Consider the following 26,456-nt stretch of genomic DNA (forward strand, 5'->3'; position numbering starts at 1 on the left):
CCAAGAAATCATTGCCAAATCCAATGTTCTGACTTGTTATATTTTTTGTAGTGCTTTAAAGCCTCACCACCTGCACACACTTCTTTCTTTCTTTCTCTCTTATATCAAGTTATTAGACCAATAGATCAGTAACACATTTTAGACTTCGTAAATCTTTATTCACTCATTCCACAAACAGGGAGAGTATTCCAACTAGAGAATAGGCAGAAGCCAGAGCAGATCGGAAACGGAAGCACGTAAGCACAGCTGACTGGAGCGGAACGCACATGAAGGGGTTGGTGGGTGAGAAGTCTGGAATTTAGATGAGGCCACACCATGTCGAGTCTTATCTGCTGTGGTGAGTAGATGGATTGAAGGTAGTCTCACAGTCATAGGACCAAGTTGGAGAGCTACTACCTAATGCTCTGTTGAACTGGGCACTTAACCTTTCTGAGCCTCAGTTTCCCCATTTTATTCATTTAACAAACACTTATGTGGTTCCAAGCTCTATTCTAAGCACTGTACAAATATTAACTCATTGATTTTGTCCACCAACCCTATGAAGTACTTACTCCTGAGCAAGGAGTATTATCTCCATTTGACAGAGTGGGGAGCTGATGCCCAGAGAGGTTAGGTAACATGTCAAGGTCACAGAGGCAAGTAAGTAGTGGAGCTGGGATTTGAACCCAGGCTCTCTAGTTCCAGAGTTCATGCTCTTAACCATATGTTGTATTGCTTCTCTGAAACAGGGAGAAGAGTAATTCCTTCCTCTAAAAGTTATTCAGAAGACGAAGTGAAACAATGTATGTAAAATTACATTGTATGTTGCACACTGTTTTGCCAATACTGATTATCATTGGTTAATAATAATTAAACAACACTTTGGAAGTGGGTAAGATTCTCAAGGACATAGGGAGAAAGGAATGGATCAGGGACTGAGCCTTGGGAAATGTTTTTGCTGAGGAGCAAGAGCTTGGTTTTGGAAAGACATTTGACAGAGTCATGGCTGACGCCCTTGTGGACAGGGTCATGGTCAGTGAAGAGCCCCAGCCTCCAGACTTTCCGTCCCTGCTGAAGGAAGTTATGGAGGTTGGTAATGTTGATAATGTACATACAGAGGGGACCAAAGCCAGGTCTCTCCCACTGGCAAACCAAGAATTCAGACAAGGACCATAAGGCCACTGGGGTTCTGATTCTTGCTTCTTTTCCATCTTCTGGTGCATGTTCCCAAACAGACCAGGGCTTGGACCAGCTTTACAGGTGAAGTGAAAGGTTTCAAACCAGGAAATTACTAGGTTTGCTCTTGTCCTTGTGGGGACAAGAGCAAAGCACTGTACGTTGTAACAGACCCTGGACTGGCTGAGTGGGCACTTCCCTCTGGGGTTGCAGAGGCTGAGTCACTGCACCCACCATCTCTGGAACAACTTTCATGTGTGTGCCAGAGAAGGATGGAGGGAGTGCAGGGAAGGAGACCGGGGATTCTGTGATCTCTTTCCGGCTCTCAACGACTTGTGTGGTCTGGTGTGTGGGTGGGATGGGGGATAGGGGTTCACTGTCTCTCTCAGTTACCTTAGTGCCAATCAAATGGTTATTTGAACCTTCCTCCCAACTCCACCCCCTCAACTGCTCCAGCTGGTGATTGATGTGTATAAAATGCTTTGAGGTGCTGAGATGAAGAGCGCCTGACAATATGGCCAACATAGCATCACAGTGACCTCACCTGAACTTACTTGAAGTGGTTTAGGAACATTCCCTCACCTGGAGGGTTGTTTATTCGAATATCTTACGTACCTACCTGTTGGCACGTGATTTCTTTAGAAGAGGGCATCTGGTGGTCCCAGTTTTTAGGCTGCTCAGCTCCTTGTAAAAATGGGAGGCCACAGAGGAGGAAGTGAGCCACTACCCTGATTGGGTATATGTAAGGATATCAGAAGAGAACCTTACACTAAAAAGAAATGATTTGCTCTGGAGAAGACTTTTGAAGAGGTCAGGTATGTCTTGTCATGTCCAGCGCCCTTGTTAGGTGCCGAGAGTCCTGCGTCCTCTGGCCAGCATGGTCTCCCAACACAAACCCAAGCCTGGCCTGCTGTCTATGGCCTCTCGGGCTGCCCCTTTGATGGCCCCATTTGTAATGGGCATTGTGCAGGTGAGTGAGGCCTCCTTTTCCTTGTAGTGGCTTATTGACTGGGTCACGGACCTCCTGATCCCCAAGAGACTACATATACTCTGGGGGGGTGAAAAGCTTCTCTATGCTTCCATGTGAAGAAACTCCACCATACTAGGGTCCGTGGTTCCATGGCGTGGTCCGTGGCAAGAAGAAAGGGATAAGAAGGTCTCGAGCAGGAGGCTGAGGTAGGCAGAGCTGTGCCTGAGGAGTCGGCCTAATCCTGAGAAAGGGAAGGTTCCTGGTACCAGTGTCCAAAGAGGTGGGGTCTTGACGTGTTATATGCAGATCATGGTGTATCAGAGTATCAGTCAGGATTCTTTAAGTTGCAAGTGACAGAAACCCTGCCAAATTAGCATAAGTGAAGGAGAAAATTCACCAGCTCATATAACGGAGGAGAACAAGAAAATTCAGAATCACACATTATTTCATCAGCATTTGTGAATGGATTCATTGCATGTTCTCCCTGCCCCCTTCTTTTTCTCTCTTGCTCTCTCTCTTTCCCTCTTTCTCCCTCTCTCTCTCATTCTCTCACCTTTATTTGCCTGTAAGCACTTTCCATGTAGTGTCCAAGATGGCCAGCTGCTGCAGCCCCAAGCTCATGGTATCAGCCTACCAACCCCATGGTAGGCTAGTCTGTCCTCCGGCTGTTCCAGCCAAAGTCCTGGGTCATGTGACCATGGCCTAAGAATACGGGAAGGGTCCTTTCCCAAAGTAAAATCAGGGTGAACGCTTCAAATAGAAGCCATAATATGAAGTGCAGGCTCACTGTGTGCCAGACGCTGTTCTAGGCACTTGATACAAATAAACACACTGTTCTTTTTTACAGGAGCTGGGCTTCAAACCCAGGCAGACTTCAGAGTTTATACACTTAACCAGCATGCCACACAACCTCTGACAAGTATAGGGTAACAGCAATATGAGCACGAAAAAAGTCCACTGTAGGTCAATGAAAATCAGAGTTCTAGGCAAAAATATGAGGTGGGACTAGAACATATCCAAATTTATACAATTAAATAAGGGAAAGCAAGGGCATCCACCTTTATATTGTAGTAGTTCTGTTTTTGCAAAGCAAGGCATTTCTAGAATTATTTCTTGGGAATTAGCATGCAGGCCAGTTTATAAAGCACAATAGATACCTGTCTCAATATTCTATAGTGTTGCCTTGTTTGTTAACCCAAAATGATATTGATCACTCCCTCGAGTGACAAGATTTGGCTTTGAATGACTTGAAGCTGTTGACAGTAGTCTAATCCGGCAGACATGTCACCGTCTGTGGGAATATTCAAGAGAACGGAAGGCAGTTCCCAAAGAGGACTGACTGATACTTGGAGCCATGACAGTGAAGACAAGGACACGCACGTCCAGCCTTCCGTGGTGACCTGACTGAGAGGGCTGGCTCTCTTTCCCAGGAATAATTTCCGATACATTTATTCAAACCTCAGTCATGTTCCAGTGGTGTAAAGTGATTTATTTGGTCATGGCAGGACGTGGAGAGTGTGGGAGTCTGAAACACCTTCGTGTCTGGCAGCAGCACTGGCCAGGAGAGTGGTAATGTGAGTCACACTTGAATTTGCTTCCATTCAATGGGCCCTGGGTACGCTGGCCGCCTGCCAGGAAGCCTTCCCTGGCTGGGACATTCCACATCCTCTCTCTTGTTAAAGTACACCCCTGGGGAATTTGCTGGGGCTTGTGCCTTTCCCTCTCCAGGCCTCCTGGCAGAGGCTGGGGCTTTGGATTTCCCTGGGTGGTCAGCTCTTTGACCACGTTCCCCCCGCCTCCTGGAGAGGGTTGTAGCCGAGGACCTCAAGGATAGCACCCAGCCCTGGGCTCTCTGATTCTGCCGTTCACTGGTGTCCCTGCTGATAGGGCCACTAGAGAGCCACCAGGTCAAGTAATACTTTATTCCTAACCCCTGCCCCCCCCCCCGCCCCCGTCTTTTGGATTGAAAGTTTTGCATCCTATTTTTATTCTTTTAGTGGCTACCTTTATAATGTTAACACTCATATTCGACTTAACAGTGACCAAGTTTTGAAGGCTAGTCATTCATCAACAAATAATTATTGAGTTATCTACTATGTGCCAGGCACTTGTCCAGGTGGTGGGAAAACAGCCATAACCAAGTCTGCTCTGAGTACAAACTAACTTGGAATATTTTTACTCCAGTCATACCTCTGAGAGCTTCCATTTTGCTTAGTGTTTTAATTTCATCTTGTTTTCAAAGCTCCCAAGTTAGCTATTTTTATAAAATTTGTTGTCGATGCTTAACTTTTAAAATTTAATTTTTTGCAGTTCTGATTTTAGATTCATCCATATATTTACCATTTTCTTTTCCTTATTTCTGGATTCAGTTTCCTTCATTAATTGTATCTTTAAGGGGATCATTCGATAAGGAGTGATTAGTAAACATCCAGTCTCTGCTTGCCTCAAAAGTATATTGTGCCCTCTCTTGAATGGTATTATAGAACTTTAAGGCAAGAGTTCTTTTCCTTAGCACTTCCAAGAGATTATTCCACTGTTTTCTGGCCTCTATTTTCTGTTTTCTTCAAAAGAAGAGTCTGCTGTTTATCTAATTGTTACTTCTTTATAGGAGAATTTGCTTTTACCTTTTTCTCTTTATCTTAGTGTTTGTCATTTTTCGTTGTGATGCACCTTGGTATAGACTTTTTCTGACTTATCCTTAGAACTTGATATGCTCTTTTGTTCTAAGGACTCACGTGTTTCTTTAATTCTAGAAAATGTTCAATTATACCTCTAAATAATGCATCAACCTTAATGTAGGCAGTGTAGGTCCACCCTAATGTAAGTCGGATGCTTTTGACTCAAGTAACAGACACCTAACTGAAAATAGCTTTAAAAATAATTTTTACAAATATATTACTTTGCATAACCAGAAGCCAGGATGAAGGTGACTTCCGGATTTGTTGATTCAGCGGCTCAAGGATCCAGGCTTTCTTCTTTGCCATGCTCAGCATGTTGGCCTAGCACCTCTAATGATCCCAAGGTGGCTGCCACAGCTCTGTGCTCTCTTGGCCATTAGGAAAAGATTTTTCTTCTAGTGCCTTTGTCAGATCAAAGCAGCTTTTCCCAGAAATCCACTGACTTCTCCTCCTGACTAATATGCCAGAATTGCAAGGAGAAAGACAACACAATGATTTGTTTAGCCCACTCAAGACTCTGAGAACCAGGGATCCGATCAACCTTCTCTGAGTCACTGGAGGAGGATTGGACACCAAAACAAAGTCAGAGGTCTGCCAGTAAGGGAAAAAAACCTGACACTGGTTGCTGGGTAGGCACCCAACAGTATCTGCTACCCTTTCTCTCGAATCTCTCCTGATGCCACTTCTTTTGAACATATGTTGAATCTTCTTAACCTGTTCTTCATGTATCTTGACTTTTATTTCATATTTGCATTTTCTTAATCTTTTTTTGCTGCATTCTGGGTAACTTCCTCAGAGCTGTTTTCCAGTTCACCATCTTTGTCTTTAGCTAAATCTGCTGTTCTGCATACCCATTGAGTTTTACATTTTGCTAGCTAAAATTTTAATTTCTAGAATTTCTATTTGGTTCTTTTTCACAATTGCTTATTTTTTTCATGATGTCTTATTCTTTCATTATGGTTTCTACCTCTTTTCCTTTTAAAGCTTTTAATTGTATTTATGTTATGGTCTCTTTTATATTTTTCTATTAATTCAAGTTCTGGGAATGTCAATTCTCCTGGTTTTTGTTTTGTGGATTCTCCCTCATGGCAAATGCTGTGCACTCACTTTCATTAAATGTTTGTTTTGTGAGTGTGGAAGTTCACTACAGAGCCATTTTGTGTTTACTTTGGCCAGCATTAATTTTTGCATGAATTTATTAGCTTGGATTTCTGCACCACGCAGAATTTATAAGCTTGGTACCCTCATCAGCATGGCACGTCTCAATGTTTGATTTCTCATGGAAAAAAAACTTTAGTGCTCCACCCAGAGCTTCAGGTAAACGACTGTTTTTGCCACTTCCCTTTGCCAGTAAGAGGAGTTTTTCTGATTCTTTTTCATGGAGGAGGCAGCCCTTCGAGAACCCACTCTTTAGGCAGGATATTGGTTCCAGTTCTCTGCCTTGTGGAACCCAAAGTCATCCTCCCACATAAAACACCTCAGCCCTAGGGGTCTTGAACTAGGTCTAATACCCTTTTAGCCACAGTTGTGAGATTACAACTCTGCCTTTGAGTTTTCTCTCCGTTTCTGTTACCTATGGATTTCCCTTTCTTTTTTCAAGGTTGGCTTTTTCTTTTTTTTTTTAATTTTGGTCATATTTAACCCAGCATTTCTATTAATTTGGAGTAGGAAAGATGTTCCCATCAGCTGAGTTCACCACGTTCCCAGAAATGATCCCCATAATAAGTGAGAAACACTGTGCTTTGCTTGGGTAAAGTAATTATACCTTATAAAGTACTTCCTGTTCACTGTCTCATTTGCCTTTTTTTCTTTATTTAAAATTTTTTTCTTTTATTTGTGTTTATTTTATTGATGTATAATTGCTGTACAATATTATATACGTTACAGGTGTACAAAATAGTGATTCATGGTTTTAAAGGTTGTACTCCATTTATAGTTATTATAAGATATTGGCTATATTCCCCGTGTTGTACAATATATCCTTGTAGCTAATTTTATACCTAATAGTTTGTACCTCTTAATTCCTTAGCCCTGTATTGCCCTGCTCCTCCCCTATCCCCATGGTAACCACTAGTTCTCTATATCTGAGTTGGCTTCTTTTTCATTATATTCATTAATTTGTTTTAATTTTTAGATTCCACATATAAGTGATAACATATAGTATCTGTCTTTCTCTGACTTATTTCACTTAGTGTAATAGACTCCAAGTCCATCTATGTTGTTGCACATGGCAAAAAGTAGGTTTTTTTTTTACATTCTTTTTTTTATTGTGGTAAAAGTCACATAATATAAAACATACTGTTTTAACCATATTTAACTGTACTGTGTTTTTATGAAAGGCATGGTTCGTCCTCACTCCCAGGGAGCAAACAGTCCAGTGGGGGTAAAGAGGAGCATGCTGGTGATTACAAGACATATTAGGGGAACACTATGCTTTGCTTGGGAAAAGTAATTATGCCTTATAAAGTACTTTCTGTTCATTCTCTCATTTGCCTTCTATATTGTATTTTTAATTTCTTAATTTTTCTGACTGCATTCTGGGAAGTTTCCTTGAACCTGTTTTTATATTTATATTTGAAGAGTGAGTTCATACTGATACCTGCAGTAACCAAGCTAACACCCCAGGGTTCTTCCTCACCTTTCTCTATTCTATAATTCGTATCTCCTTTCTCCCGTGATTAGAAATGTGTTTCCCAACATAAGTGTGTATACTCAGTTGCTGTACATTCAAAAGAATTGTAAACTTAAAACACCATTAACAACATCGAACCTACTAAGTAAACTTAGTTGTTCTCTTGTCTTTACAATATGTACCATTAAGAGTTTACAGTCAAAATATCATATTTAAAAGCTACTTGACTTATTTCTTTTCTCTGTATGATTATGTTATCAATCTAATATATAGTTAGGCTTTTTTTTTCAGTTTGCAATCAATTTTATATCTACTTTTTTTTTTTTTTTTTGGCTGTGTTGGGTCTTCGTTTCTGTGCGAGGGCTTTCTCCAGTTGCGGCAAGCGGGGGCCACTCTTCATCGTGGTGCGCGGGCCTCTCACTATCGCGGCCTCTCTTGTTGCGGAGCACAGGCTTCAGACGCGCAGGCTCAGTAGTTGTGGCTCATGGGCCCATTTGCTCCGCGGCATGTGGGATCTTCCCAGACCAGGGCTCGAACCCGTGTCCCCTGCATTGGCAGGCAGACTCTCAACCACTGTGCCACCAGGGAAGCCCCATCCATTTTTATTTAACTTTTTTAGTATGTAAAATATTTACTTGGTTCAAAAGGCAAAACTGTAAAAACATACTGAGAGAAGTCCACTTCCATCTGTATCTTTGTTTCTGGTTATCTTTCCTATTTTTCTTTTTGTATAAGTAAGCATATATTTATGTATATTTTATGGGCAAATGTATTTTTATTTCCCCCTTTTTCTCACATATTTTCTTTTTATAACAACTACTGCCTCAATGAATAAAATAACCGTGGGCATCTGTTACTTAATATTACGAACTTATGTCTTCAGGATAAATATCTAGAAATGGAATTGCTGGATCAAAGGCTCTGTGCCTGTGTAGCTTGGTTAGGTATTGCCAAATCCCCCTCCCTAGGGCTGTTACATTTTGCGTTCCCATGTGGAGTGTTGGAGAATGCCTGCTTCCTCACAGCCGCACCGGCAGTGAGTGTTGCCAAGCTTTTGAATCTTTAGTGGCATGAAAGGAAAGAAATGGTACCTCAGTGTAGTTTTAAAGTGCATTCCTCTTATTTTGAAGAAATGGGGCATCTTTTCATGTGTTTAAGTACAATTGGTATATCTTTTTCTGTGTACTCTTTTTTTTCTAGTTTTATTGAGATATAATTGACACATAACATTGTATAATTTCAGATGTACAACATGATGATTTGACTTACGTGTATATTGCAAAAAGATTACCACTATAAATTTAGTTAACATCCGTCATCTCATATAGTTACAATTTTTAAAAATGTCCTTTACTCACTTTTCTTTTTTTCTCTTTATTTTTAAGTTAGAATGATTAGTCCTTCTGTGATATAAGTTTTAAATATTTTCTCCCATTTTGTCATTTGTCTAACGACTCAGAATTTGTTTTCTTTACCACACTGTTATCACTTAGGCAGTTAAGTATAACATGCTTATGTAGGACTTTATTTTGAGACACCAGTTAATAATTTACTTATAAGAGTGAACAAAATTCAGAACTCAAAAAATAAAAGCAAAACCCAGAAATAAGCTTACAAAGACACAGACATAGAAGGCATAATTCTAAAGTATATTTACTGCCCAAAGCTAGAGTACCTAACGTATTGCATAACTGAATCAAAATTCAGAATATTTTAGCAGCCTGGAAATACGGGCCAAAAGGCATAAAGTAAAATTTAGTAGATGTAACGTTTTGTATTTAGGCTTAAAAACACTAATGCCATAAATTTAAGCCTGGGGACACCTGCCTTCACAGAAACTCAAATGTGTATAAACTTTGGGTTTTAATTGACCACACATTTATGTAAGTCCAGCAGGGTAATATGGTTGCCAAAAGAAAATGCACTCCTACAGTGAATAGTATCAGAAGATTATCCTGATCATGGAGAAAATTGCCCCTTTATGTACTTACTAGACCATGTCCAGAACGGTACGTTCAGTTTTGGGGTCCACAAATCAAAAGGGTCGTTGACATCCGTGAGCAAGTCCAAAGCAGGGAGTCTGAGTTAGTAAAGAGTCTAGAAGTCACATCAGGAACCTGGGGGTTTTAATCTGGAGAAAAGAAAGCAAGTAATCTGTGAAGTATTTGAAGGCTGTCAAGGGGAGGAGGGATTAGAATTATTTGATGTTACTCAAGCTCGCAGCATCTGTGGTTGTGACCTACGAGTGCGCCTGTTGGTAAAGGGAGACTTTCTAACTGGCCTTTAGGGCTGCTGGGAAGAGGAAGAACTGCCTTCCTCACCTACCAGCTCCCTGTGGCCAAAGGTGTCTGGACAGAGGTGCCAGGTCAGGCGGGCGCTGTAGGGAAGGCTCTGCTGCTGTGTGTAGGCAGTCTAGACACCAGGGTTCTTGCTTTCTGGCTCGGGGAAAGCAATCTTTCCTTCCTTTCCGGTGTATTCTCTTTTCTGGGAACAAGAGTGATCTGTGGGATTTTTTTGGCTGATTCAAGTAGATGAAAATTTTGGAGAAACATTCGTCTGTAGGATTGAATGTTAAAATGTGTCAACCTTGAGTTTTCACCAAGATCTGGAGCCAGCGTCCCAAGAGCAGGGACTGCCCCTTGTTGAGAGCGGTGTTTGTGGGCAAAGACCTCAAACTGTGCCTCCTCTTACCCATTTATCATTAGTGTCGGCTCCTTGCCCTCCCTCACCGTGGCTGATGAGAGCAGTAGTGATGTCTCAGTATGAACTGTACTTGTTTAAACCCTGCTTAGGGATCTCAGAATGATTCCTATGATAATCTTATTGTCCAACTTTAATGGGCACATGGATCAACTGGGGACGGCATTAGCGTGCAGGTTCTGATTCAGCAGTTCAGAGGTGGGCATGAGATCCTGCGTCTCTAGTAAGCGCCGGGTGATACTGATGCTGCCGATTCAGGGTCCACCCTGCATTGCAGGAGTCAAAAGCAGCAGTCCGCCTAGACCAGGTGGACTGAATCAGAATCACCTGCCCTGTGGTTGTCTAAAATGCAGACTCCTAGGCTGTCCCTCTGGTCTCTGGGACCAGACATCTCTAGGGATGGAGCCCAAGAATCAGCTATTTGAGCTGGTACTGCAGGTGATTCTTAGGTACATTACAGGTTTTGAACCACTGGTCCTGGGGAGAATGGATAGGGTGGTTTAGACTCGGGGGGCGGGAGTGGACTTCCCTGGTGGCACAGTGGTTAAGAATCCGCCTGCCAATGCACGGGACATGGGTTCGAGCCCTGGTCTGGGAAGATCCCACATGCCACGGAGCAGCTAAGCCTGTGCGCCACAACTACTGAACCTGCGCTCTGGAGCCCGCGAGCCACAACTACTGAGCCCATGTACCACAACTACTGAAGCCCGTGTGCCTAGAGCCCATGCTCCGCAACAAGAGGCCCCCGCACGCAGCAACGAAGACCCAACGCAGCCAAAAGTTAAATAAATAAATAAATAAATAAATAGATTAGGGGAACGCATCGTTCACAGGGACACAGTGAGTCGCATAGAAAGTCAGTTGTAGAAAGCTGGCCACTTGTGTAGAGCTTGCGTGGGGACGACCGGCTGGGTGACCTGGGGCCTCTGCAGCGCTTCTGTAAAGTGCACACGCTATGGATTGATGACTGCTCTCCTGTCTCTGGGTCTTGTCTTTCCAGTCGTCCAGCATGCTCTGCCCACCCCCCGCCGAGGCGCACTGACCATGAGCCTCAACTCCTCCCTCAGCCACAGGAAGGAGCTGAGTAACCTCACCGAGGAGGACGGTGGCCAAGGGGGCGGCGGCGTCACCGAGTTCATCGCCATTGTCGTCATCACCGTTTTCGTCTGCCTGGGCAACCTGGTAATCGTGGTCACCTTGTACAGGAAGTCCTACCTCCTCACCCTCAGCAACAAGTTCGTCTTCAGCCTGACCCTGTCCAACTTCCTGCTGTCCGTGCTGGTGCTGCCTTTCGTGGCGACCAGCTCCATTCGGAGGGAATGGATCTTCGGTGTGGTCTGGTGCAACTTCTCGGCCCTCCTCTACCTGCTCATCAGCTCGGCCAGCATGCTCACCCTCGGGGTCATCGCCGTCGACCGGTAAGCTTGCATCGCACTCAGAGAATCGAAGGGTTTAGGAGTGTGGGCAAAGGGGGAACCTGAGAGATCATGTGGGCTGTGCCTTCCAAGCTGCCTCAGTTCCTCGGGAGGGTGTCGGGTCTGTGCTGGGGAGGGTGAGAAAGCAGAGTTCTGCCTCCTCTTCTATCTCCTCAACCAGAGCACCTCTGATTTTATCTGGTCTAGCTTGCATGTAGTTGGGGACTTCCCTGGTGGTCCAGTGGTTAAGACTCTGCGCTTCCACTGCAGGGGACGTGGGCTCGATCCCTGGTCGGGGAACTAAGATGCCACATTTTGTGCAGCGTGGCCAAAAAATGAGAAAAACAAATTAGAAAAAAAAGTTCTAGAAACTTCTGCTTCTCAGTTGAAAGATGAGAAACAGAAGCTGAGGAAGGTGACGTGGCAGAGGAGGTATCAGATCCAGGTCTTCCCCAAAGTGCTGCCTGCTCTCTGTTGCTTTGGGTTGGGCCAGAGCTGGACCGGGGCAGCCCAAAGAGGAAATTCTCTCTGTCCTCCACAGTGCAAGGGCCTGAACATCAGCTCAGACCTGGATGGAAGGAGAGCAGGGGAAGGGAAGACAACTCAGGGAGTAAAGATGGTGGCACCTGGGAGAGACAGTGTGTGCTTTAAAACATCTGGGCTGTCCCTTCTTGTGGCATAGCTGGCTCTAACAGCAAGGAGTAGCACTGCTGACGCCCCTCAGCTCTATCTAGAAGGTTCTTCCAGGTTCCTGCGTTAGGCTGTCAGATTTAGTTGTGAAAGTCCTGCAGGCTTTGACAGCGAGTTTCCGACCCCTGGAGTCATCTTCTTTATTAGGATTTTGCCAGTGGTCACTTCATTCACCCCAGGCAAGGGTTCAACTGTACAAGGGCAGAGGGGGGAGATTCAGATTCTCTGTGATTTATAGAATTGGGGAGGGAGTCAGGGAAAACACAGAGGGGTTCCCCAGGGCTGTCGTCACTGGGTGACACAAGTCCCCTGGCTCCCTTGGGATCGTCCATTTTTGAGCCAATGAGTGGTGGCTGGATGGTCCACCCAAGGTGCAGGTCTCCACTAGGGCCAAGGCCAGAATCCTTTCGGCTCTCTGCACCTGTGGGGGGTTGGAGTGAAGGAAGCCATTGGTCAGAACTAATCAGGTGGCTTCTCCAAATATCTTCTTTCCCCCAACAAAAAAAAATAATACCAAAAATAGAGTACAATAAGAAATATCCATAATCCCACCAATCAGAAGCAATCACTGTTTACATTTTTTTTAGTATACTTGCCTCCAGGGATTTTTGGCCGCATGCAGTAAATTTAGAAAATAGGCTCAAGGCACATGTGGTTTTGTGACCTGCTTTTTCACTTAACAAGTGATTGTGAGCATTTTTCCCACCTGCAGATATCCCTAGAGAACATGATTTTTAATGGTTACATGGTATTCCGTCCTCTGGATGGACTGTAGTTTATTTTTACAGTCCCCTGTTAGCTTACTATTTTATATAGCACTTTGAGGAAGATGTATGTTTGTGGAATTGTGTTTTCAGTCACAGTAAACACACTTTCAAGATTCTTGATGTGTAAAAGGCAGGCTCCCCTTCAGAAGCTTGTACAGGTTATTACTTCAGCAGCCATTCATCAGCATCCTATCAAGACTGATAATAAGCACTGCAAACATAATTGGAAGTCTGTTGGCAGTAGGATGGGATGGAAATCACTGCTTTTGGAATATCCCGTCCTGGGTCCTGTGGAAGGTGGAGTGGGGGCCAACAGCTCAGGAGCAGAGCGGGGGGGTCGGTTTTTAGGTGCCTCTCACAGAACTGTGTATACATGGATGCTCAGTAAGTAGTGGCAGCTCTCGGAGGCTGTATACTGCTTACTTGGATCTGAGGTCTAGATAAGCGAGAGTGAGATTTCTCACCAGCAGGCATGACCGATTCTCAAATCATGCCATCAATGTGCATCAAACGAGAGAGCATTTGCCTCTTTCGATGCCTTACTCTTTCACGCTGGGAATATTTGCTGGGTGTCTACTCTGTGAAAGGCCCTGTGCTACATCCTCAGATGGTAGGATACAGCATGAGCAGGACGCAGCCCTTGCCCACCAGGAGTTCACAGTTTCATGGCAGAGGCTGACCCGTGGGTGCTGAACACAAAGCAGAATTAAGCGCTATAACAGCTCCCGTGGCTGCTTCTGATGGCAGGGCCTGCAGCGCTCCGGGGAAAAGGTGGCCTTTGAGCTAAGTCCTAACAGTGAATAGGATTGCAGGGGCCCCTCCGAATGAAGAAGCCGCCTCCATTTATTCATTTGATAAATAGTTATGGAGCACCTCACGTATGCCTGGCAAGGTGATTGGTGCTGGGAATGCGCAGCTGAAGGAGATGAACAGACACGCTGAGGAATTCACAGTGTTGGGGGGATAGACATGTGGCCAGGTAATTTTAGGACCATGTGATGTGTACGTAGAGCCAGTGTGTTCAAGGTGCCGTGAGAACGCAGAGGAGGGAGCAAGGCCGGACGTGGTGAAAAAGCACGGCGCGTGGGACACAGCTGGAGACCAGGGGAAACAGCTGGCCATGGAAGAGGCGACACACGTGAACAAATTGGTGTCACAGGTCATCTCACTAGAGATTTGATCCAGGCACCCCAGACCCCACAGCCTGCGCCAGGGTCACCCAGTGACAGAGCCGTGAGTCGAGAAAGGGCTTCTGCCTCTCCTTGCGATGACCAGTCACCAAGGCCTGGTTGTCTCTGGAAAATAGATCATTTCCTCCTGCAAGTGTAGCAAGATGGATTTGGCCATCACAGTGCTTTGCCCAGATCTTTGACTATAATATATAGACTACTGTAAAATTTGGTGTCTTCAAATATTTTCATGGCAGGTGCGATTAATTTTTTTTATTATTGGTCATTCGTGTGGCTAAAAATACAAATTGACTGGACCAGCGAATTGATCATGTGCATATAAATGATCACCATCTGACCAGGATTTCAAACACCCCTTCCCCCTGTCCCCATTAATTTTAGGGAATTAAATTTACTTGATGTTAGTGATTTTGAAGGTTACATATTTGCCTTCTATGTTGGAAACCTAAAGATGCAGCTGTGTGTGTGTGTGTGTGTGTGTGTGTGTGAGAGAGAGAGAGAGAGAGAGAATGAGAAAGAGAGGGAGAAACAGAGACAGAGAGAGGTGGAGGGGGTGGGGAGGAAGGAAGGGAGAGTGAGAGGGAGGGAAACAGGCGAGAGGAGGCAGAAGTAAAAGATAAGTGAGGAGAGAGGAGAGAAGAATAAGAGAATGGGGGTGGAAGAAAGAGGTGGGAACATCGTTAAGAAAGTGGAAGAAAACAAGGGCGGGGCGCATGATCGCTACTAGAATGTGTTACGTGCTAGTCACCTGCCGGGCACTGCACTATGCCGTGAACAAATGTTTATCCCAGCTAATCCTCACAACGACCCTATCAGTCCTCATTTTGCAGATGAGCCTAGTGAGATTTTGCAAACTCGCCCAAGTCCACATGGCTGGTAAGTAACTCGCCCAGTTTCTGAGATGCTAAAGGCTGTGCTCTTAACCATCACACAATATGCAAAGTCAATTGTCAGTCAAATCCGACAACCAGTTCCTTTAGCTTAGGGTTTCTCGACCTCAGCATGACTGACCTATTGAACCGGATAATTCTTTGTTGTGATGAGCTGCCCTGTGTAGGATGTTGAGCAGCATCCCTGGCCTCTACTCACTAAATGACAGCAGCACCTCCCGGTTGTGACAACCCCAAATGTCTCCAGACGTTGCCACACGGCCCCAGTTAAGAACGCTACCTAAAGGAATCTGTCAAACTGGTTGGCAGATGAGCCAAAAGAGTCCGTCCTGTAGCCCCGTGAAGAGAGAGCAAAGGCCAAGCATAAAAAGAATAGCTGGCTGGAGTGAAATTCACCATCGAGATGTCAGTGTCCTAAAGCAGCCTTGTGGAAACAGGTCCAGGTGGGGAACATCATTCGACCTGGGAAGATTTTCACTGTGAATAAGTCCAACATGGTCACCTCTGGCTTAGCTTCAGGTCCTGTTAAGACATTTCTAATGTCTTCATTCCACACCAGCGTGGATGAAACTCCAGCTCTAAAAATAGTATTTTATTTTATTTTTTATTTTTTAATAAATTTATTTATTTATTTATTTGGCTGTGTTGGGTCTTCGTTTCTGTGCGAGGGCTTTCTCTAGTTGCGGCGAGCGGGGGCCACGCTTCATCGCGGTGCGCGGGCTTCTCACTGTCGCGGTCTCTCTTGTTGCGGAGCACAAGCCCCAGACGCACAGGCTCAGTAGTTGTGGCTCACGGGCCCAGTCGCTCCGCGGCATGTGGGATCTTCCCAGACCAGGGCTCGAACCTGTGTCCCCTGCGTTGGCAGGCGGATTCTCAACCACTGCGCCACCAGGGAAGCCCCTAAAAATAGTATTTTAAATGAAAGTAGCTAACACTATGGGATGGTTAGTTATAGTACAGCCAGGAGATTTTTCAACGTTAAGTTAACGTGTTCACTCCAAGGTAGCTGTAGTTGGCTTAGATTTTGTTCATGTTTTTAGTGAAGTCATCTTATTAAAAACAGGGGTCGTTATCTAAGTGGGTGATCTCGAGGCAGGAGAGCTAAGCATTGGAGCCCTTACGGGCATTACCACTTTGAAGTTACACGTGACATCACAAAAAGCTCTTCGGGGACCAAGGGTGGTGCTTGGGCTCCTGTCTAAATATGAGTTGTTGGAGAAAAGATCGAGAGCTTCAGAAGACAGCTAAGAGTATGGAAAACAAAGGAAAACCCCTCCGTTTTGGCCTGTATTAACCTGCAGGGAATAGGTAGTTGCTTTTATTCTATATTTTCCTTTGAACCTGCAACTAGGCCTAAATGCGGCTTAAGTTTAAAAAATGAAGTTTGAAATCTATGAAACCCATTAAAAAAATTCTTTTTGTGGACAGATGTTGGCATGTTTATATCTTGATAAAGGTGTAGATTTGAGCATTGCAATGTATATACATTTAGCCAAAAAAACCCTAAAACCAAAGCAACCCCTGGAGGGTGTGGATATATACAGGCAGCACTCTGGCCTCTGGGGGGCTCTTCTGATTGTAGGAGACTGACCTCTCAGGAGCCAGCACCAACCCCGTGCCCGGGCGTCCCGATGGGCCTCCGGACTCAGTTGGGAGAAATCACTGTCACATCCCACAGGAACTGCTGGTGCCCAGAACCTCAGACAGTGAGTGATATAAATACCACTTGTTACAATAAAGAAGTTTTGCCATTGAATAATACTACTAACCGGTGTTGAGAGTAGCCAGAAGGCTATGTTGCAGAGGACAGCTGATTTGTCGTAATGATTTTGATGACTGGTTGAACGTGGCTGGTCAGAGGAGCCGGGGACGCCTCATATTCCCCAGGCCTGGCTTCCCACACCTACCTGTACACTCGCCCCTGAAGTGTTGCCTCAGGTCAGAGGGCCTGCACGAGTTTTAAATGGGCAGAGGAAAGTAGAAATATCCGCCTTGTTTCTTTTTAAAGGTGAAGAAAACTTCCTGGAAGTGCCCCCAATCCCACCCCAACAAACTCCCCTCACATTTCATTTGCCAGATGATGTCACACAGCTCAGTGCCTCAAACTGGTCACCTGGCAAGGGAGGGGATACCACCAGCATGGCCTGATTCATCCCCTGGTGCTTAGTGACGCCCAGTGGCCCAGTGTCCCCTGTGGTCACAGCAGTTTTGCAGGAGCAAGATGGGGATTCTGTCTTCAGGAAGGAAGGGGGAAAGGTCAGTGCACAATGTCCGAGCTCTGTCCCCCCTGCCATCTAAAGGGAGGCCCCATCCAGCCCTTTCCCCCAACTCTAGCCCATTCTGTCCTCGGAGCAGATCTATGCCAGAGGTTCTGTGATTCCCATCTTCCTGGTGAAGGAACTGAAGCTCTGAGAGGTTAGATCAGCTACCCAAGGTCACACAGCTAGTGGACAGCAGAGTCACCATCTGAACCCAGGGATTGCCAACTCCAAAGGCATGCTGCTTTCACGGGGCTGCATGGCCTTTGCAAGATGCAAACCCAGACGTCAGCATAAGACAGGAATTGCTTTACCCCAGGCTCTGTGCAGGGGTTCTGTAATCCATACCATAATCACGGTGGTTTCCTCTCATCAGGCTCCATGCTCAGAAACACTCCTTCCAGGCTAGACCTCGGTGGGGCCTCGAGGCTTGAGAGCAGCAGTCCCCGTCTTGCCTCTGATTTGGAAGGCCCTTCATACAGGGTATAGCCTGAGGGGACAGCCCCTCCATGAGAGTCTGCCCCAGGCAGCAGGTGGTAATTCAGGCCATGGCCCCTGTCCCTGAGCTCTAGTGCCCAGGGGTGACTCAGGAAGGTCCTGGTGGGGCAGGTGGCTTCACAGGTGGTGTGTGAGGCTCGTAGCCATAGTCATCTCCTAAGGTCCCGCCTGTAGCAGGCAGCCTCAGTGTGGCCACCCCTGTCCCGCCACACGTTGCCCTCATGCAGAAGCCCCATCATTAAAGAACATTTCCTTTGGACGAAATGTCCGGGTGGGGAGGCTGGTGGTTTACTTTCAACCCCATGGTCTAAATCCTCCCACCCACTCCAGTTAAAGGGTCAGAGCTCAGCTGGCTGGCAAGGCTCGGCACGCCCCGGCCCCCTGGCTCCTTTTCTCCCCGCGCACCATCGCCCCGCACCTGCCTGGGTGAGCTACAGGCAGCTTCCTCATTGAGCTGGTGCTCAGGTACATCTCCGCGTCTCGCCAAGGCTGGCGTCCCGCCTCAGCTGTGCCTGGGCCAGTGCCTCTGATCTTTCAAGACCTGGGTTTGTGTGCTGTCTGGTCCAGGAAGTCCGCCCTGACCTTGCAGTCTGGATCCGAGGCCCCGTCACTACGAATCAGTAGCTCTCCAGGCCTCTCTCCTTCTTCATAGAGCTGAGGGGTTAGGAACCAGCCCTGGTCTGTGGACTCCGGAACGAGATGGTTTGCAGGGAATTGCTGGCATGTGCGCTGGGGACTGTAGAGTCAGGTTGCCTGGGTTTTTATCTTGTCTCTTCCCCTTCCTTATCTAGAGCAGATTATTTATCCTTTCTCTGCTGCTAAGATGAGGATAATGATAATGCCAGTCCCTCTAGAGACGTGTTGTGAGGGTTAAATACAGCCTTTTCTGCTCCAGGGCCTCATACTCTGCTTATGTGTCTGTCTCCCCCTGCATCTTTTTACCTGTATTTCCGGTGCACAGCACAGGGCTTGGCATGTGGCAGGCCTTCAGTAAACGTTCCCTGAATGAATGTACCCCATAATCCTTAGATGTTCTTCTGGTTTCTGAGGACCCTCTGAAAACGGATCTAAAAGGATTACTGTCAGAAACACAGAAGTGATCTGGCTTGATGCATGATCCCTTAGAACTCCTGTAGATGCCTGAAGACTAGCCACACCCCCAAATATGAGTGGGCTCTGGAAGCAGGGCTGCCTGAGCTCTGTGCTCTCCCTGGTGTCCGGCCGTTCTCCGATGAAGAGTTCCACGGAGCTCTGTGACATGGCCAGTCTGTGACTTGTCTGGGGAGGGTTGAGAGAAGGTGCTACTTTCAGAAGCATTCACCCTGTGGCAGTGTTGAATGAGAGAAATCCAACAGAGCTCGCTACCTAGGAGAGCAGTGGGTGCCCCTGCTGGTGTGTCTTCTCTGTTTTGACTCCTCTCCCTCACCTACCTCCATTCTTTTTCTAGCTACTATGCTGTCCTGTACCCCATGGTGTACCCCATGAAGATCACAGGCAACCGAGCCGTGGTGGCGCTTGCCTACATCTGGCTTCACTCCCTCATCGGCTGCCTGCCACCTCTATTTGGTTGGTCATCGGTGGAGTTTGACGAGTTCAAGTGGATGTGTGTGGCCGCGTGGCACCGGGAGCCTGGCTATACCGCCTTCTGGCAGATCTGGTGTGCCCTGTTCCCCTTCCTGGTCATGCTGGTGTGCTATGGCTTCATCTTCCGCGTGGCCAGGGTCAAGGCACGCAAGGTGCACTGTGGCACCGTGGTCCTTGTGGAGGAGGACGCGCACAGGAACGGGAGGAAGAACTCCAGCACCTCCACCTCTTCCTCGGGCAGTAGGAAGAACGCCTTTCAGGGCGTGGTCTATTCGGCCAACCAGTGCAAAGCGCTCATCACCATCCTGGTGGTCATTGGTGCCTTCATGGTCACCTGGGGCCCCTACATGGTTGTCATCACCTCTGAGGCCCTCTGGGGAAAGAACTATGTCTCCCCAACCCTGGAGACCTGGGCCACTTGGCTGTCCTTTACCAGTGCCATCTGCCACCCCCTGATCTATGGACTCTGGAACAAGACAGTTCGCAAGGAACTACTGGGCATGTGCTTTGGGGATCGGTATTACCGGGAACCGTTTGTGCAGCGGCAGAGGACTTCCAGGCTCTTCAGCATTTCCAACAGGATCACAGGTAACTTGGGAACTTGTCAGGGAAGGGATGCTCACCCTCAGGCGGGTGTAGCCTGTGGTCCTGCAGGCGCTCGGGCAGGTTGATGGGCGAGGTCTCAGACTGACTGCTGCTTCAGGGCTTAAAACACAAGTTTCCTTTGGGGAAGGAGCATCCCAGAGTGTCTGCTGTGATTCCCAAGCAGATTTCCTGAGCTCGGCAGTTCAAGGCAGGGTACACCAGAGTTTAGAAATCCGTGTTCTGTGACCACAGCCATGGCCCGCTGGCCTGGAGAGTATGTTGATAGATACTTCTATCTAGAGAAAAAAGAACCCAAGCCCTGGACCAGGCTACCTTCACCTTTCAGTGTTGCTTGAAGGCAGGGTCCTCTTTAAAGCACTTCCTCCCCTCGTCAGCTGCCCCTCCTGAACATACTCTGTCTTGGGCCTTTCCTCACTGGTCAGTGCTTTCCTTGTATTGTCCCTAATAATTCAGGATGTGTCGATGGCGGACCTCCACTCCCTCATTGAAATGTCACTGCCTGTTATGTGTAAAGCTGCTCCGCCATCTGATAATTGATTTCGGAGGTAACAGTTTCTGGACATGATCCCATCCCCTTTGATGAGACCCAGAGGAATTACTCTAGTTGGGGATAGATTTTTTATTTTTAAACCTTTTTCTTTTGAGATAATTTTAGACTCAGTGAAGAGTTGGGAAAACAGTACAGAGAATACCCATCCACCCAGCTTCTCCTAGTGCTAACATCTTGCCTAACCGTAGCACAGCTATCAAACCTAAGACACTGCCAGGGGTGCAGTGCTATTAACAACTACACACTTGACTCAGATTTCACCCATTTTCCCATTGATGTCCTTTTTCTGTTCCAGGATCCTGTTCGGGATCCCACGTTGTATTCAGTTGTCACATCTCCCTTGTCTTCTTCAGTTTTTGACAAGTCTTTTTTTTTTTCTTGTCTTCCATGACTTGACACTTTTTGTAGAGTCCTGATCGGGGATTTTGTAGAAGCCCCCTCAGTTTGCACGTAGCTCATGTGTTCTCAGGGTCACAATGAGGTAATACCTTTTTGGCAGGCAAGGCTGGGCAGGTGATGTGCCCTTTCTAATGAGCATGCCAGGGGCACATATGTCAGTAGGTCTTCTTACTAGCTAGTTTTTACCCTGATCTCTCGGTTGATGTCTTAGCTTGGGCTGCTACAACAAACTACCGTAGACTGCATGGCTTAAACCACAGCCATTCATTTTTTCACAGTTCAGGAGGCTGGAAGTCTGAGGTCAGGGTGGCAACATGGTTGGGTTCTGGTGAGGACCCTCTTCCAGGCTGTCCTTTTGCTGTGTCCTCCCATGGGGGAGGGCTGGGGAAAGGGACAGGAGAGAGCAAGCTCTCCGGTCTCTTCTTCTAAGCACCCCACCCTCATGACCTCTTCTAAACCTCAGTACCTTCCCAAGGACCCACCTCTGAATACCATCACACTGGGGGTTAGGGCTTCAGTGTATGAATTTGGTGGAGAGTACTTTCAGTCCCTACAGTTAAGGTGGCGTCTGCCAGGTTTCCCTACTGTAAATTCACTGTTTTTTCCATTGTCATTAATAAGTACAACACAGGAGATATTTTGAGGCTCCCACTGTTTGTAGCATGCACTGGTGGATCTTGCCCCTGCAGTTATGACTGTGTTGTTTGAGGGAGACTGTCATCTGGACAGGCTGTTGGAAGAGAGACTCTGAGGGCACTGATCAGATCATATTCAAGGAAAGAGCCAGTTCAGACTGCAGTTCTAGTCTCTTGCCAGATGACTTTGGGCAATTCACGCTGCTCGAGATAATTTTTCCTCCTCAGGAAATAGGTCTTCCACCTACCCTCTCAAGAGAGTGGAAAGAAATAACAACTCTTAATTATCATGAATATTCAGTGGTAGTGATGATAGGAGTCTTTTCCATGTGGCAATTAAACAAACCAATGTCACTGATTTATCTCAGGGACTGATGGAGTGTTCCTTCTTGAGAAAGGAAGGAATTCTGGAACTTTTTATTTTGACTATAGGAGAAAAAAAATCTCTCAGGACCCCAGTATTTTAATTTCTGAAATGCCCACCCTCTACCACTGACCAGACCATGATTCCAAGTGTGACTTGTGAGGCAGGAGCATTCAGGGCTTGGTTTCATTTCACTGATTAACTTATTTGTTCAGATTTTGTAAAATCACCTACCTTCTAGGCAAAAAAATAAAAATAAAAAAAACATTAAATGTTTTCAATTCCAATGAAGTTAAGAATGAGGAAGGGAAAAAAATGAGGAAGGAGAATGGAGGAGGAGAGGGTAGATAGAGCAGAAAGAAACATCTGCTTTGGGGGCCAAGATTGTCCATGCAGGCCACTTGAGATGATCCTGGAAGAGTTTTTGAGGCTGTGAGAACAGGCGGAAAACACCAGCTGTGGTTGGGTTGGCAAGTCCAAGGCAGTGAGAAGTCTCCTCACTGAGGGAAAAGCGTCTTGTGGGATGTGTCTGGGCTGAAGAGCATGTGGGATGATGGGTTCTGAGGTGCTGGCCTTGCCCTTGAATGGGAGCTGGGGGCATCCCTGCTGCCTCTTCCCGGGATGTCCTGACTTCAGGAGGTGGGCAGCAGCATCAGGAAGAGTGTTGGAAAGAGAGCAGAATGCAGTGCCCACCCCAGCTCCGCGCCCTGCTCCAGCCATGCCAGGAATGCCCACGGCCTTTCTGGTCAGGAGGGAGAACTCTGCCCTCCACTTCGCATCTCTGGTCCCTCTGGCTGAGGGACTGTGGGCTGCGACCGGACCCTGGTCTGGCGCCCTCTGTGGGCATGACTTGCATCTGCAGCAGACGCCTAAACCCCAGTGGGCTTTCCCCGCCCCAGCCTGCTTCAAGCCACCTCCCTCCCACTCAGAGAATGCACGTGCTCTCCTGTGAGCACAGCGAAAGAAGGATGGTAAGATTGGCTCCAAAGCCAGCAAGAAAAGGCTCGGAGGCCCTGTCTCGGTTTTGTTCCTCTCCGTTTGCATAGGCATCTGCAAAGTTTTCACCAAAGGATTCAGTACATGGAATTATAAACTTTCCTAACAGTGCTTGTGAGCACAGGTGCAGTGGCATTCCACAAACAACTGGAGCTTTCCTACTGACTCTGGGATGCCAGGAGTTTTACACGTGCAGTCATGTTTATTTCATACGTAGATTTCAGCCATAATCCATGGATTTTGGTTTTCTCATTCTATTAGCCCCAAACTGAAGAAGTGCAGCAGCTTAGGTTTTCCCTGGGTGCCAGCTGTCACCGGGCCACCACAATACGTTCTGCTTGTGAGGTCTCATTAGCAGATTCCCATGGGGCTCCCCTAGGAATTGAGATCTCTGGCCTCCCTGGGGTTTGCCAGGCAGGGCCACTTCATGGTGGGTAGGTCAACCCTGGAGTGGACATTGATTCTAGTGCTGAAAGGTGAGCTAAATGCTTACGTTTGGTCTTGGGAGGCCAGACTACAAATCCAAAGCTGACAGATGGCTACAGGTGATCGGAACAAAGAAGGGGCCTTCAGGAGAAAGGGCCACAGGCTTCTCCAGCAACTCTGTCACTTGCCAACCCAGTTGGGGTGGACAGCCCGGATAGCAGCCCCACCCAGGCTTCGAGGGAGGCCTGGGCATGGTGGGAGGGCAGCCTCTCCAAATGCTGCACTCGTGTGATGCTCGAAGCTCCTGGAACTGGGCATAGAGCCTTCCCAGCTATCTTCTGCAGAGAAGGATGCTGACTCCCATTTGCTCAGAGGAAATGCCCCACCTCAGGGCCCTTGTGAGGTCTGGGCTGGAGGGAAGGAAGGAGACCCTGGGGCCTTTGAATTTTCCTGCCTTGCTTTACCAAGTTCCCTTCCTGGTGCCACCTAGAGGTCTTCTAGTTATTTCAAAGTGCCAGTGTCACCCCAGAATTGCACTCTGTTCTTTTAGCCTCTCAAAGGCACTCAGGACTCTTCTGGCCACTCCAGGCTTCTGATCTGATCCCTGTGCCTGTTGTTTTGTGCCTTTCTCTTTCTCTCTTTTTAAAAAAAATGTTGTGAAAGGTGTTGGATTGGGCCCAGCCCAGTAGATGTGTTGTTGTTGCATGTGAAAAAACTCAGGGTAACTGAGTCCACTCTCCAGTGGTAAAATGCTGGATAAACACAATAGAGAGTTGCCACCTGGCTGCCCTGTTGCCACACCTCTTAGCCGAGCCGCATTGGTCTGGCTCCAATGATTTCTCCCACTGGTAGAGACCAGGACTTGTGCCTGGCTTTCACTGCAGCCTCAGAGACGGTGTCCAGAACCCACTGTGGCCTCAGCCGTCCCGGTTGGTAGTGGATGTTCCCCCAGCAGAAGCCGGGCTTCCAGCTGAGACATAGTCATATTCTGAGGCCAAGACCCTGGAGGTGGGTGATCATGTTCGGGCTCTTCTCTGGCCCCAGACCTCCACACCAACCCCCAGGACAGGGGAAGGCTCCTTGCACAAGTGCTCTCCCCACAGGTCATGACAGGGAGCTTCTGAGAGCAGCGTGCTCTGACTGCACGGGTCCAGCCCCCATCATTTCCTCCGTGGCTCTGAAGGAGAAAGGAGAGCATGTGTGTCATGTCGCTTTGTACCCTCAGAAGGATTAGGATGAAGGTACAGGGTGGAGGCATCTCCTGTCTGTAGGTTTGCTGGGGGGGAACGCTGGTGGTCCTTCGTGGCAGGTCCTTCGTGGCAGGTAGGTAGGTCTTCCTCGTGAGATTGGAGGAGTTTGACTTCTCTGTGCTTTTTTTTAATTGCTGAGAGTGCCTTTTTTGTTAACTCCATGGTCTTTATGGCCTCCAGCTCTTTTGTTCATGGATTCATTATTTTCTCAATTTTCTAAGGACACCCAATTAGAATTCTGTTTGTTTTCTTAAGCTCCCTGCATTGTCTCCTGAGACATCCTTTTTTCTCCCTTCTTTCCTTCCTCCCTCCCTTTTTTATTTCCCCATCTCTGCTAGTGCCTTTCCTTAAGTATCTGGTGATCTCCGCTGCCCCTCACGGTTAGTAAGTCGGCCCAGGAAAGCCGTCGGGAAGCCCTGGGCGGTGCTGGGACTGGGCCGTCTCATGGGGCGCCCAGCTCTTGGGGTCTGCAGGGCTTTTCTCTCTGGCTGGCTGGATTTCCCTGGGGACGGGGTCTCTGGTCTCCTGCCCAGGTTAGGTGAGGCAGTGGGGCGGGGCTCCCACTGGTAACTATGTAGCCTCTCATTGTTCCCTCGGTTTTTGCCACGTTGCCATGTGCCTGGTGTCGCTAAGGCCAGAGTCCCCCAGTTCACTCTGCCCACTCTCCTGCCAACATGGGGGGCAGGAGCCTGGACCCCGAACTGGGAACAGCAGTGGAGGGGACCCACTGCTTCCCGTAGAGACTTTCCATCAAGCCCTACCCGCCTGCAGAGACTCCGGGCCTCCAGTTCCTGAGCTTCTGGGGGCCTCCTTCCAGGCCTCTCCCTCTGCCAACCTCGGCTCTTTCCTGGGCTAGTTTCACTGCCCACCACCCGCCTTCCAACTTACAAACATCCTCTCCATTTGGGGGTTTCGACCTCTTCAAAAAACATCCCGTTTGGTATTCAGGTAGGATCTCGGGAGTTAAACACGCACCCGTGTTTAACTGGAAGATCTTCTCCCAGGACTGTTCACCTCGTTTTCTCTCCCACCTGCCTTGTTGGGGTTTGACGTTTGTCACAAGCGCGTCCCCTCTGGGGGGACCCAGGGAATCCTGTCACAGACTCCCTGGGGTAGGAACAAGGGGCGAAGTGAAGGAAGGACAGCCAAGAGCTTCACGTCCTCAGCGCGTGGAGGACAGAGCGGACGGGGGCGGAGGCGAGGCCCCTGGGGACGGGGCGGGCCGTGGATGGTGCGGTCAGTGCCGACCTTGCCTTGCAGACCTGGGCCTGTCCCCACACCTCACGGCGCTCATGGCCGGCGGGCAGCCCCTGGGGAACAGCAGCAGCACGGGGGACACCGGCTTCAGCTGCTCTCAGGACTCAGGTAAGCCCCTCACCTGTCGCGTTGCCCCAGTGCCTGCCGGCTGGGAGCTGGTGGGGAGAGGGACGTCTCCCAGGGTGTGGAGGGGCGAGAGTCAAGGGTCTGGGTGTCCAGTCACGGCTCTTCAGCATCTCTGTGCCCCAGTTTCCTCCTCTCTACAGTGGGGATCTCGGCTCCTGTTCTCTCTGCCATGCAGGGTTGTTGTGAGATTCAAATTAAGTGAAAGCCTTTGAAAAGTTAAAATGCTAAATGATTGTCAGTTGTTACTTGAATTATAATAACCATCGTCCAGTGCAGGCTCCGGAGTCATCCTGCTTGGTTTTCAGTCTCAAATTGACTTTTTTTTTTTTTTAATTTTTTCACACACACACACCCTGTATTTTATTTTTACAAGAGATAAATAGACTGACACCAAGCATTGCAAATGGATGACCACAACAA

At 47.5% G+C, this 26,456-nt stretch overlaps 1 protein-coding gene across 5 annotated transcripts in view; it reads left to right on the plus strand.

Annotated features, from left to right (window-relative positions):
• Window positions 1-26,456, plus strand: part of GPR161 (G protein-coupled receptor 161) — a 47,270-nt gene that overhangs the window by 15,326 nt on the left and 5,488 nt on the right. For 4 of the 5 annotated variants that reach the window (XM_061185752.1, XM_061185754.1, XM_061185757.1 and 1 more), the window contains exons 2-4: window positions 11,136-11,553; window positions 19,291-20,015; window positions 25,914-26,018. In XM_061185752.1, coding sequence (XP_061041735.1) covers window positions 11,136-11,553; window positions 19,291-20,015; window positions 25,914-26,018 — 1,248 coding nt within the window. Of the gene's footprint in view, window positions 1-729; window positions 783-3,630; window positions 3,700-11,135; window positions 11,554-19,290; window positions 20,016-25,913; window positions 26,019-26,456 lie in introns of those variants that run through there. The other variant, XM_061185755.1, reaches the window with a different exon arrangement.

Source organism: Eubalaena glacialis, chromosome 3 (genome assembly GCF_028564815.1).
Source record: "Eubalaena glacialis isolate mEubGla1 chromosome 3, mEubGla1.1.hap2.+ XY, whole genome shotgun sequence".
NCBI classification, from domain to species: Eukaryota; Metazoa; Chordata; class Mammalia; order Artiodactyla; family Balaenidae; genus Eubalaena; species Eubalaena glacialis.